Source organism: Acinonyx jubatus, chromosome D1, assembly GCF_027475565.1.
Source record: "Acinonyx jubatus isolate Ajub_Pintada_27869175 chromosome D1, VMU_Ajub_asm_v1.0, whole genome shotgun sequence".
NCBI classification, from domain to species: domain Eukaryota; kingdom Metazoa; phylum Chordata; class Mammalia; order Carnivora; family Felidae; genus Acinonyx; species Acinonyx jubatus.
In genome coordinates, this window is record NC_069390.1 from 92,518,037 (window position 1) to 92,536,004 (window position 17,968).

A 17,968-nucleotide genomic window follows, 5' to 3' on the forward strand; every position below is an offset into this window, starting at 1 on the left:
GTTTGGGATGGGAATCTAAGCCAGCTCTCAATCTCTCTCTCTCTCTCTCTCTCTCCCTCTCTCCCCAAAGGAGAAACTGAAACTAAGAATATTAAAAGACTTGTTCAAAACACTGTAACTCATAAGTAGTGACAGTCTCAGTAATGGAATTCTTATGATTTCAGGAGCTAGATTTAACACCTAACTGATATTATCCTGGATTCAGTGCCGAGCTAACAGGAACATCCAGACAGAAGGCAATGCATTTATTCAATAAGATTTAAGCATTGAGGAGGGCACCTGTTGGGAGGAGCACTGGGTGTTGTATGGAAAGCAATTTGACAATAAATTTCATAAAAAAAAAAAAAAAAAGATTTAAGAGTCTTCCAGTGCTAGATATGCCACAAACATGGGATGAAAAACAAATGAGACTAAGTCCATTAGGAGCTCGCAGTCTAATGGGGGAAATCAGGTACTCAGAAAGGTAAATTGCAGCATGCTTTGTGAGCCTATAGACACATGAAGGACTGTGGAGGCTACAAAGAACGTGTGACCATTTGGGAGAAATTGAGAAAAGGCTTTACTCAGTGGATCACAAATGAATGAGATCTTGAAAGATTAGTGGAAATTTTTCAGGCATCAGAAGAATGAGGTCATTCTAGAGTAAAGGGACTGATGTATAAAGAAATAGGAAAGAATATCTGGGGACAGCACACATTTGTGGGATGGAGCACAGAGAGAGGAGGCTAAGGAAGGAGATGAGTAAACACGTATTATAAAATTCCTTGTTCTAGGGGGGCCTGGGTGGCTCAGTCGGTTGAGCATCCGACTTCGGCTCAGATCATGATACCACGGTTGGTGGGTTCGAGCCCTGCGTCGGGCTCTGTGCTGACAGCTTGGAGCCTGGAGCCTGCTTCCAATTCTGTGTCTCCCTCTCTCTCTGCTCCTCCCCCACTCGTGCTCCGTTTCTGTCTCAAAAATGAATAAATGTTAAAAAAAATAATTTAATAAAAAAATAAAATTCCTTGTTCTAGAGGCCATGCCAGTAATTTTGCACTTTCCCCTTGGCTACTGTGGTGCTAATAAAGGTTGGTAATCAAGAAAGCATCTAGGAAATTTCTCCGAATTTTCTCCAAAATTCTTTCAGAATAGATTCTGTACTTCTATGGTGAGTGATTATCCAGTTTCTATGTGGTTTAGACCCTTCCTTGGGGTGACCACCTGTCTCACCCTGAACTCTCCTAGGTTTAACAAGGAAAGTCTCATGACCAGAAAATTGTTTAGTCCCCAGAAAGCTTGTTTTCACTGATAAGAGTAGTCTCTGTGGCACTGAAGAATATTGGAAGGGATAAGTTTACAGATTCATGGTGTAGAAGGAGAAAGGAAGAGCCAGATGGCAGTGTTTCGTCCTTTGCCCTGCAGAAGGTCCAACTAGAAATCAAATTTCATGCCACATCCCTGAAGCCTTCTGAGTGATTCTGGGAGGACCCTGCGTCCTCAGGAAGGTGACACGCCATTTTGGATGCTTGACTCCACTTGGTAAACAGACCGTAAAAGCAAAACTGGGTGGCAGGAAGGTGACATTAGGAAAGATCTCCTCACATGGGCCCTCAGTGTCTGGAAGAGCTCTGGCCATGTCCCTGATTTCTCCCTTTCACGTGGCTGATGCCAGTCACCTGTAGTCCTGGGACAAAAGGCTCTTTATGTTGTTGCTTCAAATCTGGGGACTTTGATGTGCTGTGGGACAACTTACAGGAAACTACATAGATTCACTTCAGACCTGAGGCACAAATGCAATGACTGAATTTGCCTCATAAGGAGAACCACACCACATAGTGGATGGAAAATAATAGCTAATGTTGACTGAGTGCTGCTGTGGATTATGTGAATTTATTGAATCCTTACAATGATTCCATGAAGTGGACACTATGATTGTCCCCACTTACACAATTAGGCAAGGAAAGGGGAAATGGTTTCCCAAGTTTGCCAATGAGTATAAATGGAAGAGCTAGGATTTTTAATTCTGGTCTGACCTCTGAGGCCATGCTCTTAGGATATAATGCATGCTTCCTTAGTGAATGAACAGATAGACGGATGGATGGATGGGTGGATTGACAGATGGGCTGCACTTATCCAGAAGCAGAGAGAAGAGATGACAACAGGTCCCCTTTGGTTGAGATTTTGTATTTCTTCACTATCCTGAAAGATTTTTAAATGGCATGTGTATTTTTGAGGTACAGTTTATGAACATAGTTATTTATAGCTCCCATGCCATTCGATGTGTAGCCCATACAATGCATGTTTAAAAATCTATGCTGATTTTTATTGCACACACCTGCATTAGGAGCTGTTGTTAAAAAATAAATAAGCTCTGGGGCGCCTGGGTGGCTCAGCCGGTTGAGCATCCGGCTTCGGCTCAGGTCATGATCTCACGGTTTGTGAGTTCTAGCCCCAAGTCGGGCTTTGTGCTGACAGCTCAGAGCCTGGAGTCTGAAGCCTGTTTGGGATTCTGTGTCTCCCTCTCTCTCTGTTCCTCCCCCACTCGTGCTCACTCTCTCTCTCTCTCTCTCAAAAATAAATAAACATTAAAAAATAAAATTAAATACATAAATAAATAAATAAGCTGTTACTTACCTCTCTGGTATACAGAGCAGAGATCAAAGTTAAGGAACACCATGGAATAGCTGTTTCTTCATGAATTGATTTAGGGTTTATGTGACTGTACTACTTCCTTGCACGAAAGGCTCTGTGTATGGTCTTTCCTTCCTTCACTCTCCCGAATTACATACAGATAATCTGTTACATAGGTTTTAAACTTGGACAAAACAGTTACCCCATGGAACCCAGCAGAATCCCAAAATCAAGGGTTGGGCAGGTAGGTGGGCGTGAGGGGTGGTTGGGGGTGGGATTACAGAATGATTGAGAACAAGAGCTAGGGCATAATCTCTCTTTCTGAGATGTCTTTCTGAGACCCTTCTCTGTCCGTGTTTGGGAACAGCACAGGATATGTGTTCCATGCCTAGAGAATCTAAAGGGCCTTGAGCTCTCCTTTCTGCTACTTCTTCTAGCAGATGTGAACAGCAAGGAAATGCACAGTGGAAACCAGACTTCTGTGTCTCACTTCATTTTGGTGGGCCTGCACCACCCACCGCAGCTAGGGGTGCCGCTCTTCCTGGCTTTCCTGGTCATCTATGCCCTCACTGTCTCTGGCAACGGGCTCATCATCTTCACTGTCTTGGTGGACACCCGGCTCCACCGCCCCATGTACTGGTTCTTGTGTCATCTCTCCTTCTTGGACATGACCGTTTCCTCTGCCATTGTCCCCAAGATGCTAGCTGGCTTTGTCTTGGATAGCAGGGTCATCTCCTTTGGAGGCTGTGTAATCCAACTCTTTTCTTTCCATTTCCTGGGCTGTACTGAGTGCTTCCTTTACACGCTCATGGCTTATGATCGCTTCTTGGCCATCTGTAAGCCTTTACATTATGCCACCATCATGACCCGGAACGTCTGTAATTACCTGGCTTTGGGCACCTGGCTGGGAGGTACCCTCCACTCACTTTTCCAAACAAGCTTCATATTCCGGCTGCCCTTCTGTGGCCCAAACCAGGTAGACTACTTCTTCTGTGACATCCCCGCCATGCTGCGTCTAGCCTGTGCTGACATCACCGTCAATGAGCTGGTCACCTTTGTGGACATTGGGTTCTTGGCCCTCACCTGCTTCATGCTCATCCTCACTTCCTATGGTATATAGTGGCTGCCATCCTGCGAATCCAGTCCGCTGATGGGCGCCGCAATGCCTTCTCCACCTGTGCTGCCCACCTCACTGTTGTCATTGTTTACTATGTGCCCTGCACCTTCATTTACCTTCGCCCTGGCTCTCAGGAACCACTGGATGGAGTGGTCGCCGTCTTCTACACTGTCATCACCCCCTTGCTTAACCCCATCGTCTACACGCTCCGCAACAAAGAGATGAAGGCAGCATTGTGGAGGCTGGGAGGTCGCAAGGATGTGCTGCCTCACTGACTCAGGCATTGCAGACATGCAGAAGACACTAGAATTTCGGGCACCAGATGGGACATCCGTAACCGGGGAGTTTTTAAGACAGAGAGGAAAGAAGGATCCATGCAGAGAGTAGAAACTCCTAGGTGGAAACTCGAGAAAGTTTCCTGCTTTCAGACATGATTTTTCCATATTTGTTCTTTCAATTCCAATGGAGATCGGGCAAAACAACTCAGCAAGGATGGCAGCTTGTGGAAAAGATCCAAGATAAGTAAAATATCCACATAAAAGCCTGTTTCTCTGTGGCATCAACCTATATGTTTATTATTGCTTCTAAGCCTTGAGCTGATACCCATATTGCTTTTTACATGTTACAAATAACCTTCATGCAAAACTTGAATTCAAGTTTCTCCAATGTTAAAAATAGTAACTAAGGGAGCACCTAGGTGGTTTAGTCAGTTAAGCTTCCACCTTTGGCCCAGGTCATGATCTCACAGTTCATGGGTTCAATCCCCACGTCGGGCTCTGGACGGACGGCTCAGATCCTGGAGCCTGCTTCGGATTCTGTGTCTCCCTCTCTCTCTGTGTCCCCTTCCTGCTTGTGCTCTGTCTCTCTCTGTCTCTCAAAAGAAAATAAACATTTAAAAAAATTTTTTTAAATAGTAACTAAGGACACACTACTGTTTAGAGTTTGAATATTGAGTATGCTTTGGCTTCCTTCTAAACTTGGCTTCATATTTTAAAAATTGAAACAGCTCTCTGACTTCATGTTTTTTAAATAGGTTCCATGCCCAGTGTGGGGCTTAAGCTCATGACCCTGAGATCAAGAGTCACATGCTCTACCAACTGAGCCAGCCAGACACTGCACTGGCTTCATATTTTAAAACTTAAACAACTGATATAACTAGAATTTTATATTAGAAAAAGAAGCAAATTGTAAAATTTTGTTAACGTTCATTTCCCAAATGACTAATTGGCACATTACCCTTATTAAATATTTGTCACACAGGCTTGCTTAATATGCTACACTTTAGGGGCACCTGGGTGACTCAGTTGGTTAAGTAACTGACTTTGGCTCAGGTCATGATCTCATGGTTACTGGGTTCGAGCCCCTCATCAGGCTCTGTGCTGTCATAACAGCCGGGAGCCTGGAGCTTGCTTCGGATTCTGTGTCTCCCTCTCTCTCTGCCCCTCCCCTGGTTGTGTGTTCTCTTTCTCTCAAAAATGAATAAATGTTTTAAAAAATCTCTAAAAAATATGCTACTTCAAAAAAAATTTTTTTAATGTTTATTTATTTTTTGACAGAAAGAGCCAGAGTGCCAGTGGGGGAGGGGCAGAGAAAGAGGGAGACATAGAATCTGAAGCAGGCTCCAGGCTCTGGGCTGTTATGACGCACAGAGCCCAACACGGGGCTCGAACTCACAGACCACAAGATCATGACCTGAGCTGAAGTCAGACACGCAACCAACTGAGCCACCCAGGCGCCCCCTCTACCTTTTAAATATATTAAATTCTTACATGTACTTGATCTTATTTCAGAATATCGTATATATATGTATACGATATACATATATCTATATACACACTATATATGTGTATATACACATATACATATACATATGTATATACGCATATATACACATATATGTATATACACATATATATACACACATATATAACATATATATACACATATATACACATATGTGTGTATACACACATATATACACATATATACACATATATAAACACATATACACATATATATGTATATACACATATATAAAATATAGGTTCCATTAATATATGTCTGTTAGCACAAATTTTTTGAATAGCTGCATTAAAAAAATCTTTTAAATACTCAGTAGGGCTACTCTCCCATCTTTTCTATTCATATTTAGATTATTTCCAGCTATTATATTTATTTAGGTGCATATACAAAGACTCTGTATTATTATATTTTATAGGTTATTTCTATGCTGTATATCATACTGTATCATGTATTATGTTATTATAAATGTTTTGATTTATATGTTTTGCTGTCATGACCTAATAGTCATTCTAAGTTAATGTTTTTATATATCTGCTCAGATTACTTATGTGTTATTTTTTAAATTTTATTACTCAGCAAAAAATCTGATTATCCTTATTTCTAAATTCTTAGAGAACATTTCAATTTACCTCTCTTTCACTTAACCTCTCTAGGACTCATTTTCTTTACCTGTAAAATAAAGTTAAGCAAGATGATCTCTAAGCTACCTTTTATTTTAATATTCAAAAGCTCTATAATTGTTCTATTCCCACTGCTTCCATGAAATTTTCTTAAAATTGGTGTGTGCAGGCAAAGTTCTTAAGAGAGAAATAGGAAAAGAGGAGTCACAGAAAAATATCAAAGATCGATAGCCAGTAGCCAGATTTTTTCATCCATCACTTACGTGCCAGAAGTGATAAAATATAGTATGGACAATTTTATCAAAAATTTGTTTTCTATTTGCACATGTTGCCTAGTTTGACAATTTCACTATATTCCAAGGGCCAGGATAGAACTAAGTGATAGAAGTTAGATATCATTATTTAAACTGCATGTAAAGAATATTCTAATATAGATGAACTGTCCAATAGTGTAATAGTCTTTTCTGCAAAATAGTAGTATTGTCACACTGAAAGAGTCATGGGGAAATTGGTGGGTTGGGTAACTGGTTGAGAAAAAGTGAGGATGTTGTACTCTGTCCCATGTCCCAGGGTTAATGGCCACTGTTAACAGATCACTCATCATGTATCGTTATTTCCATTTTTAAAATGTGGAGTTGCAGGGCACCTGGGTGGCTCAGTTGATTAAGCTTCTGACTCTTGATGTCAGCTCAGGTCTTGATCTCAGGGTCGTGAGTTCAAGCCCCGCTTTGGGCTCCGCACCAGGTGTGAAGCCTACTTTAAAAAAAAAAAGAACATTTTTTAATGTGGAGTTGACATACTGAGCATGAGATGAGGAGTTGAGCCTTCCTGCCAATAAGTGATGATGATAAGATATCAGCCCAAGTCCATCTGACTCCAAAGTTCATGCCCTTTTCTCTGTGCTCTTTCAAAGATGCTTCTGGAAAGCACAAAAATAGGTAGCACAGTCCTTCTTCCTGGGGGCTATGATACATACACGGAGAAGAATGATGTAGTACACTAAGACAGTTTGGGAGTGGGACTCCTAACAGAATACACTGTAAATACCACTGGATTTCCAGAGGAGCTAAAACACTCTTAGAGTAGAAAGACCTCCTAGAGGAGAAAAGCTTGATCTTAATTTCAAATAGTGGCTTAGATTCTTGCGTCTCACAGTGCAACCTATGAAATGGCAGCATGGGCATCACAGGGAGCTGTTCAGAAAGGCGGAACCCCAGGCCCTCCTCCAGACCTGCCGACTTAAGACTTGTATCCGAAGATTCTCATATGCACAACAGCGTCTAAGAAGCTTTGAAGACATTAGTAGATACAAATGAAGATTGAGAGGCGCCTACGTGGCTCAGTCAGTGAAGCGTCTGACTCTTGATCTCCACCCAGATCTTGATCTCCACGTTGTGAGCTCAAGCCCCATGTTGGGCTCCATGCTGGGTGTTGAGCCTACTTTAAAAAAAGAAAAAAATGAGGGTTGATTTCTTCAAGGCAAAATAGAGCAGAGTGAGAAGAATGGGAGGAAGTTATGGTAAATTTAAGAGAGGGTGAGAAAATCTACTTGAATAGAGAAACGTACTGAATAGAGGAAGGGTGGAGGAAAGAAGAATAAATAGATAACAAGTAGTCAGGTTTTAGATAGTCTTGAATTATAAAGTGAAAATGTTATGCAGCATAGTAAGGAAGTGTGTGAGGTTGGGTGGTTAGCATTTCTGGGAAGGGGGGCCGTTTGAGATAACCCAGTGGGGATTGAATCAGGCAGTGACGAGCAGGATGGAGTGAATCATTAAAGGAGAGAGATGAGAACTGAGGAAACCTTATAGGAGGCTATTTTTCTAATCATCCAACTGTGATGAAATAAGAGAATAATGGTAACGATTATAAAAATTAAGATGCAGATACAGGGGTGGGGGGGGGGCGCCTGGGTGACTCAGTGGGTGAAGCATCCAACTTCAATTCAGGTCATGATCTCATAGTTTGTGGATTCGAGTCCCACATTGGACTCTGTGCTGACAGCTCAGAGCCTGGAGCCTGCTTCAGATTTTCAGATTCGGTCTCTCTCTCTCTCTCTCTCTCTCTCTGCCTTTCCCCTGCTCACACTCTGTCTCTCTCTCTTTCTCAAAAATAAACATTTGAAAAAAGTTCTTTTAATTTAAAAAAAGAAGCAGATACAAATGGAGCTGCATTTCAGAACTGAAGTCTAGTTGGATTGAAATGGAAAAGAAAAATTCAAACAGACTTTGGTGTTGAACTTGATCCATCGGAAAGATTGGAAAGGGTGTGTGCTGAAGACATTTCCTAAAAATTCAAGAGGACAAAATCTGTGGGAGATCATGCCGTAAACCACAGGAATACCCTTTCTGACTATTCAGTGAATCCACAATCCGAAGCTTTGGAAGAATCTATAAAGCTCAGACTACAAAAAGCTCGCTCTGGATGTGTGGAGGATGGGACTACTGTGTTCCTACCAATGTAATGAAATAGGGACTCCAGGCAATAGTTTATACAGGTTTGATAAACTTTTCCACACCCCCTAGAAATAAGGCCTTGCCCATCAACATCTGCAGCTCTAGAAACCCTTTAAAAAGCAGGATAGGAAAAGTCTGGGAGAAATCAAGCTTTGCAAGACCTTCAGTGGGATTTTCCAGGCTCTCTTGGAGATAATGTATTTACTCGGATAGGACATTACGTATATCCCATGCGCCTAATGCAGTGAGCAATCTTTCTACTGAGAGATTCATTGAGAAAGGAAGTAGGCAATGATAAAAGTCAGTGACTTTTGAGGACCTGCAGAGTAATCTTATATGTCTTTAAATGTTCCATGAGGCAAATCGCACTTGGAGGTGACCACGTAGAAAAAGAACCATTAAAATGTAAAGATTGGACTCAGGTAAGTAAAAAAAAAAAAAGGCACTATTCAGCTAGTCTAAGTGAAAAGATGGTCATGGGGACAAATGGTCCAACTACAAGCAGGTAAATCACTTCCTCCTGAGTAGCACATCCAGAATCCCTTTGAAAATCTCTCATCCTAACGACTATGGGCTCCAGAACTCACCTCTCCCCTCTGAATCTCTTCTTGTATCACTGCTGTAGGGACAACATCTGTTAGTCTTTGCCCACCTATTTTTATTGAGTATCTAAAATATAAAAGACATATCTAGGCCCTTCAGGAGATACGCATATAACCCAATGAAGCATCAAGCACTACTAAGAGGAATTGGCTGTTTACACGGAAGGAGAGTGTTCAGGTAACAGAGAGGAAACCAACCTGCCTTGAAAAGTTTTGATTGTGCCTCAGATGGTGGAATCTCTATTTGCTAAGTGGAGAATGAAGAACCGTCAATGCGAAAGCATCATATGGAAAAATTGAGAGACGTGTGACAGACATTAGCGTGACCAATTAACAGCAATCAAAATGTACCAACTGTGAATGTCTAGGTTATTAATTATAGTGATTGCAGAGAAAATACAAAGGTGTATGGTGGAGCTACTTCAAAGATGGGCACGAAGTCATAGAATATTAGACATGGAATTATAAAAAGTGACCAGTTAGCGAGCAGATGAATCAGCAGTTTCTATAGCACACCTGGAATCCTCGCAAAACCTTATGGCTTAAGTATTTTTTTATCCACTTACATATGTGAGGAAAGTAAGGCTCAGAAATTTCAAGGGACTCCACTTTCATGGAGCCTGGATTGGAATAGAAGTCTACCTCTTTCCAGAGTCCATACTGGGGCGCCTGGGTGGCTCAGTCAGTTAAGCGTCTGTCTTTGGCTCAGGTCATGATCTCACGGTTTGTGGGTTTGAGCCCCGTGTCGGGCTCTGTGCTGACAGCTCAGAGCCTGCTTGAGATTCTCTCTCTCTCTTCTTTCTCTGACCCTCCCCTGCTTGTTCTCTCTCAAAAAATAAATGAATAAATTTTTTTTAAAAAGAACCCATATTCATTTACTTCTTTCACTGTATCTTAGTGCCTTGAGACCATCACCCACAATCCCTTGGTTACACGGGATACCACCTCGTACAGAATATTCCAAGTTGTGTTTGGCTTTTTTAAAACCAGATTTATTGAAGGAAAATTTACTCATTTAAAGCATACAGTTCCATTTTTTTAAGTTTACACAAGGTGTGCATATTCTAATTTTATAGCATTTCTATCACTTTATGCCTATTTGCAGTGAGTCCCTGTCCCCACCCCGAGCCTCGGGTATGCACTAATCTACTTTCTGCCTCTGTCCATTTCACACGCATGTAGGTAATCATATATGTGATCTTTTGTGTTTGACTTCTTTCATTTAGCATGCTTTTGAGGTTTATTTACAGTCACATGATATTCACAGTCATGCTCTTTTTTGAAGTTCATTATTTTAATCATACTCACTATTCACATGTGTAGCATATCAGTACTTAATTCTTTTCTATAGCTGGAAAGTATTGCGTAATATGCATATATCATGTTTTCTTTATCCATGCACCAGTTGGACATTTGAATTGTGTCTATATTTCAGCTATTATGAATAATGTATTTGTATACACGTTCTCATGAGAACATGTCTTCAATTCTCTCATGTGTATAAATAGGAGTGGAATTATTGTGTCATATGATAACCCAGGTACAACTTTTTGAAGAAATTCCAAACTGTTTTCCATAATGGCTGTACCACTTTGCATTCCCACCAGCATGTTCCAATTTGTCTACCATTTTTGCCAATATTTGTTCTTTCTTTCTTTCTTTCTTTCTTTCTTTCTTTCTTTCTTTCTCTCTTTCTTAATACAAGAGGAGCTTGGAACATCTTATTGTGCCAGGAAATGAGGAAGTATATGAAATAGATGGAACCTGTCAATAAGACAAGGTGACACATTGAAGGAGCTCCAAATGGCCAAAGCTAGCATAATTTGAATAACAAAATAAATAGTTATCATATTGCATTATATTTAATCTCACAATAAAAAAAATATATCCATGAGTCCCTACTGATGTAAATAATTGAATAAATAAATAATGGGGAAGAAGAAACAGCTCTTCCTTACAGAAATTCCAATTAATAATGTAGAAGATTGAGGGAAATTTTTTAAAAAATCACCATTAGGCAGGGTGCCTGGGTGGCTCAGCAGTTAAGCTTCCGACTTTGGCTCAGGTCATGATCTCACAGCTCATGAGTTGAGCCCCGCGTCGGAATCTGTGCTGACAGCTCAGAGCCTGGAGCCTGCTTCGGATTCTGCGTCTTCCTCTCTCTCTCTGCCCCTACCCCACTCGTGCTCTGTCTCTCTGTCTCTCAAAAATATATAAATACTAAAAAAAAATCACCATAGGCAAACAATAGAGTAATAATATTTTCAGGCAAAATACACAAATATATGCTAAAATCAGTGACAGTTTGACGAGATACAGAATTTAAGCATGGTGTAAAAGTATCTCCTCCACAAGACAGTTAACATAACCAATAACAAGATATAGTGGCACCATGTATAACTCTGAAAGGATGCCCTGAAAAGGATATAACATCGTTTCTGTGGTATTATTGTCAAAAACGCATAAGCTCTATCTACTCAGGAGAAAGCATCATCCCTATCCAAATTGAGAGACATTGTATGAAATAATTGACCATTACTCACCCAAAGAGTAAAGGTCATTAACCACAATGAAAGAATAAGGACTGGGGCATCTTGATGGCAGTTAAACATCCAATTCTTGATTTCAGCTCAGGTCATGACCTCAGGGTTCATGGAATCGAGCCCCATGTGGGCCTCTGCACTTAACTGCATGGAACCTGCTTGGGATTCTCTTTCTCCCTCTCTCTCTCTCTGAAAATAAATAGCTAAACTTAAAAAAAAAAAAAGAAGAGGGATTAACACAGGTTGGAGAAGACTAAGATCCTGTGCTGGATCCTGAGTAGGAAAAGGAAATTGATGAAACACCAGTGGCATTTTAATATAGTCTGTAGTTGAGTTTATAGTATGATACTGTCGATTTCCTGACTTTTATAATTTTACTACAGCTTATAAATTGGTAACATTAGGAGAAGGTGGCTCAAAGCATATGTTAACTTTATTCTAGTTTTTATTTGAGTATAGTTTATACATAACATTACATTAGTTTCAGGTGTACAACATAGTGATTCAATAAGTTTATCCATTATGCTGTGCTCCCAAGTATGGCTACCATCTGTCACCATACAACACCATTACGGCACCGTTGACTATATTCTCTATGCTATGCCTTTTATTTCTGTGCCTTATTCATTTTTTAACTTTCCTGTAAATGTAATATTTCAAAATAAACTGTTTTAAGTTTTAGAAGGAATTTAAATATTTTTTATACTCATATTGAGCAAACAGTATCTTTCTTTCCATTTAAGTCATGTTTTGTGTCAATCAGCACATTTTCCTTCTTTAGGTTTCTTTCTTTTTAACAGCTCATTAAAACGTACATTGCAACCATTAAATTAACCTGGTTAAATATACGATTCAATGGTGATTATTAAATTTACAAAGTGGTACAACTATTATCACAATCCAATTTTAGAACATTTCCATCACTTCAGAAAAATCTGTCCGACCATTTGTGGTCATTCCCTGTCTCAGCCCGGTCCTAGACAACCACTAATCTTCTTTCTCTTTTTATAGACTTGTCTTTACGGGACTTTTCATCAGAATGGAAGCATACAATATGTGACCTTTGTGTCTGGCTTCTCTCACTTAGCACACTGTTTTTGATTTCTATCCATTTTTGTGCATTAGTACTTTGTTCCTTTTTGTTGCTAAGTGATAGTTCATTGCATGACTATACTCTTTTTTCTTAAATCCATTCAACAATGAACAATAAATATGATTGTTTCCAGGCTTTGGCTATTACGAGTAATTCTATAAACATTCAAGGTTATTTGGACATAAGTCCTCTCTCTTCTGTAGATTCCTAAAAATGGAAATGCTAGATCATTAGGTAAATTCATGTTTAACTTTTTTTTAATTTTTTTTAAAATTTACATCCAAATTAGTTAGCATATAGTGCAACAGTGATTTCAGGAGTAGATTCCTTAATGTCCCTTACCCATTTAGCCCATCCCCCCTTCCCACAACCCCTCCAGTAACCCCTCTGTTTGTTCTCCATATTTAAGAGTCTCATGTTTTGTCCCCCTCCCTGTTTTTATATTATTTTTGTTTCCCTTCCCTTATGTTCACCTGTTTTGTCTCCTAAAGTCCTCATATGAGTGAAGTCATATGATTTTTGTCTCTCTCTGACTGACTAATTTCACTTGGCATAATACCCTCCAGTTCCATCCACATAGTTGCAAATGGCAAGATTTCATTCTTTTTGATTGCTGAGTAGTACTCCATTGTATGTATATATATATATCACATCTTCTTTATCTATTCATCCATCGATGGACATTTGGGCTCTTTCCACACTTGTCGATAGTGCTGCTATAAACATTGAGGTGCATATGTCCCTTCAAAACAGCACACCTGTATCCCTTAGATAAATAATTAGTAGTACAATTGCTGGGTCCTAGGGTCATGTTTAACTTTTTAAGAAACTGCCAAGCTGTTTTCCAAAGTGGCTATACCATTTTGCATTTTCACTAGCAATATATAGAAGTTTTAGTTTCCCTACATTCAGTAACACTTGTTACCTCTTATTCTTTTTTTTAAATCATATCCATTTCAATGAATATGGAGAGAGAAAATCTAAACTAAATTGGTTGAAATATCAGGGATCCCTATCTACCACTGATATAAAGGACATTATATACATTGATCTACCCAACATTGGAATGGACTTTCTTGCAAAATAATGATTGCTTCATCACTGAATTCATTCAAACAGAAACTATATAATTGGGGGGGGGGGGGTGGGGGGGGCAGGGGTGGTTAGGAGCATAATGGGAAATATTACTACATTGAATAAACTAGTGAGTATAAAGAAACATAGGTCATATGTTATGTGTCCTACTGCATTCTAAGTAAAATAATAATTATCTAAGTAAATAATAATGATATCGCCATTGTTAAATAATAATTTATTTAAGTAAAATAATAATGATATCCCCATTGTTAATTTGATAACTGGAAGAACAGAGAAATTAAGTACCATGATCCCTCTCTCTCAGCTAATAACTGCCTGACCAGGGAGTTAAACTTAAGTTTATAAAGATCAAACTAAAGTTGGCTCCTTAACATTTCCACTCCTTAATCCCCAAAATGCTCATGGGAAACTGGAGAAGGCGTGTTTCTCTTAGGAAGACATGACATATGCTCGTGGAACATCCAAGTAGTCCAAGGCACCACATGCTTGGGTGTTTATGCATAATTACCATGAACACTAGAGATTTCAGGTATGAATAAATCAGTGTGAGATAAAATATTCATAAAGGGCTGGTAGAGGAATTAATGTCCCAACTTCACTACAGAGAGTAAATTTGTGAGAGATTAAAGGAATTTCATTCATGTTCAAAAATGGAAGGCAGTGAGGAGATCAGGGAGAGATTAGAGCAAATTGCAGAGAAGATGAGGCAAACAGCATCCCTAGATAAGAGAGGTTTCTTCAGGGGATTGCAGGAGATAAAAGATTTTCTGATACTAGTGGAAGCAATGTATAGATAATTTTGAATATCAGACAGATATATTTTATGCCTGAGGCAGCGGGGAGGAGAGATAAATTAAACAATGTTGCTGTAAGAAGACTGACAAAGAAGCTGAATACAGACTATTTGCTACATTCCAGATCTGAGAGAGATGGGGCAAAAAATCATTGGGAACATCTAGGTGTAAAATAGGCATATGCAGGGTTAGGTCCATGGGAATTGAAGATACAATAGAAATCAGGAGTTCAGAAAAAAATCATCAGGGGCGCCTGAGTGGCTCAGTTTGTTGAGCGTCTGACTTCAGCTCAGGTCACGATCTCACAGTTCGCGAGTTCAAGCCCCTCATCGGGGCTCACTGCTGTCACTGCAGAGCTCACCTTGGATCTTATGTCCCCTCTCTCTCTGCCCCTCCCCCACTCGCACATGCATGCTCTCTCTCACTCTGAAAAATAAATATAAAACATTTCTTTTTAAATAAAGAAAATCTTCACAGAAAGTAACACTTAATTAGGTTTAGGAGGTTAAAGGATGGAAAGAATTGAAGAAAACTCTTAGATTTCAATCCAGACTCAACAATAAAGTCACAGGAAAACATTTCCCAAAAGGCTGAAACGACTTACAGGAATAACAAGAAATGTACTTAACAATTTGTCCTTATAATTATTCAGCCAATTCTCTAAGGCTTCGTTGCCACACACTTGAGAATTGGCCATGGGTACCTATAATTCAAAGAGCTCTCTTTGGGTGAGGAACGGATTGAACCACTAGGCCCGCATCTGACATAACAGCACCTAAACTCTGAGCAAGTATCCCCAGAAGATGGGACACAACTCCCTGATGGCACACAGCAATAAGATCCTGCTTATCTACTTCCACAATATGGCAGAGAAAATGAGGAGAGTGAGGGCATCTCAGTTCCGGAATATTCGCGAAAAAGATATGGTCCACGAGAGTAAGATTTGCGAATCCATATTTATATTGGTGTTATTTAGGGAATGCACTTCGCCAAATAATTGTTACAGTCCTTTATGTGCCTCAAAAAGATTGGGGGTCCCCTACTGAAATATGCAGCAGCCAGAAAACACTAGAACAGGTCCAAAGGACAAAATGAGCTTGTCTGTCTCTCATTTATGGGGCAAGACCAAGCTGACATAGCCCAGGGGCTAATGACATTTCAGGAAGGAGGAATGGCTGTTGATTATGTCTGTTGGTGACAGTTGTGTCACAAAGGGGATAAGTAGCCACTCCGTGTGTGAGGGGAGGGCCATGGAGACAGAGGCCCCCAACCAGGCTGTGCTGAGCCACTTTTTCCTGGAGGGTCTCATGTACACAGCTGAACATCCTGGCCTCTTCTTCCTTCTCTTCCTCCTCATCCACAGCATCACCTTGACTGGGAATCTCCTCATTCTCATAACTGTGAGCTCTGAGCCTCACCTCTGCTCCCCTATGTACCACTTCCTGGGGCATCTCTCTTCCCTGGATGCCTGTCTGTCCACAGTGACAGTGCCCAAGGTCATGGCAGGCCTCCTCCTGACGGTGCATGGGAAGGTGATCTCCTCTGAGGGCTGTGCGGTTCAGCTTTACTGCTTCCATTTCCTGGCCAGCACTGAGTGCTCTCTATACGCCCTCACGGCCTACGACCGCTACCCAGCTATCTGCCTACACTCCCCAGGGGACATGAACAGACGGATGTGTGCAGGGCTGGCTGGGATCACTTGGGCCATAGGTGCTGGGCACTCTGCCGTCCACACCGCCCTCACCTTTCGCCTGCTCTACTGTGGTCCTCACCACATCGCCCGCTTCTTCTGTGACATGCCCCCCGTGCTGAAGCTGGCCTGCGCAGACACCACCATCAGTGAACTCGTCACCTTGTCAACATCGGCCTTGTGGCAGCAGGTGTCTTCCCTTCATCATCATACCGGACGTCTTTAGTGTGGCGGCCGTGCGGCGGGTCCGCACTGCCCAGGGCTGGCAGCGTGCCTTCTCCACCTGCACCTCCCACCTCACCGTGGTGCTGCTGAACTACATGCCACCTGTATGCATCTACCTGCAGCCTCGCTCCGCGGGGGCAGGGGCTGGGGCCCCTGCTGTCTTCTACACAATCGTCACCCCCACGCTCAACCCTTTCATTTACACTCCGCGGAGCAAGGAGGTCAAGCGGGCTCTGCAAAGACTTCTGCGCGGAGGCTGCCGAGAGTCTCCAGCCCACCCCCTGACCTGCTTCGTGACTCTTAATGTGCCTGCCAAGGAAATGACTAGCCCCGGAGCAAAATGGGGAGGGGAAATCATTCAAGTGAAAATCAGCACCACTGAGTTTCAGCTCAGCCATGAACTTTCCCCCTTCCCTTTGGCCAAGCGACATTTATCAATGTCTCAGTCACAAACTCTTCATCTATAGATGGAAAGATTGCTTAGGTGATGTCTAACCTCCAAGATCTAGGTTCCATGGCTCAGAGGTATGTGGAATGCTCATTTGTTTTAGAAAGTGATTCTTTTTTATTTCATATGCAACAATTTGATTAAATTAGTAGCACATATTAAAGAATACTGATAATGGGGCACCTGGGTGGCTCAATCTGTTAAGCATCTGACTTCGGCTCAGGTCATGATCTCACAGCTCATGGGTTCGAGTCCTGCGTCGGGCTCTGTGCTGACAGCTCAGAGCCTGGAGCCTGCTTCGGATTCTGTGTCTCCCTCTCTCTCTGCCCCTCCCCTGCTCATGCTCTGCCGCTGTCTCTCAAAAATAAATAAACGTTGAAAAAAAATTTGTTGAAAGAATACTGATAATGAAGATGTAACCAACAAATAATAAATGAAAATTTATCTGTATATCACCTAGCTTTATTTTTAAGATAATAAAATACAATTACAAAGAGAAAAGTGACTTGCTCAAGGTCACCTAGAAAGTGTCATCATCTTTATTTTCCCACTCAGGATGTATAATGAAATAGTAGAAATAATGTGGATTTTGAAGTCAGTTAGACCTACCAGTATTCTAATCCTGATCCCACCAGTAGTAGATGTAGAATCTTGTGCAAACTTTTTAATAATATGCAATGTCTTCTATTAATAGTAATGTTGGGGTGCATGGGTGGCTCAGTCGGTTAAGCTTCCCACTTCGGCTCAGGTCATGATCTCACAGCTGGTGAGTTTGAGCCCCATGTCGGGCTCTGTGCTGACAGCTCAGAGCCTGGAGCCTGCTTTGGATTCTGTGTCTCCCTGTCTCTCTGCCCTTACCTCACTAGTGT

The 17,968-nt window shown here is 41.1% G+C and overlaps 2 protein-coding genes across 2 annotated transcripts; both read left to right on the plus strand.

The window, feature by feature from the left end:
- The first annotated feature begins 3,056 nt into the window (after positions 1 to 3,056).
- Positions 3,057 to 4,043, plus strand: LOC106976629 (olfactory receptor 10G6). The gene is given in 2 exon segments (XM_015074056.3): positions 3,057 to 3,722; positions 3,725 to 4,043. Coding segments are annotated over 2 exon segments (933 nt in total). The 5' UTR covers positions 3,057 to 3,067; the 3' UTR covers positions 4,003 to 4,043.
- Positions 4,044 to 15,986: 11,943 nt separating this feature from the next.
- Positions 15,987 to 17,118, plus strand: LOC106976596 (olfactory receptor 10S1). The gene is given in 3 exon segments (XM_015074020.2): positions 15,987 to 16,584; positions 16,587 to 16,613; positions 16,616 to 17,118. Coding segments are annotated over 3 exon segments (1,128 nt in total).
- Positions 17,119 to 17,968: the final 850 nt, after the last annotated feature.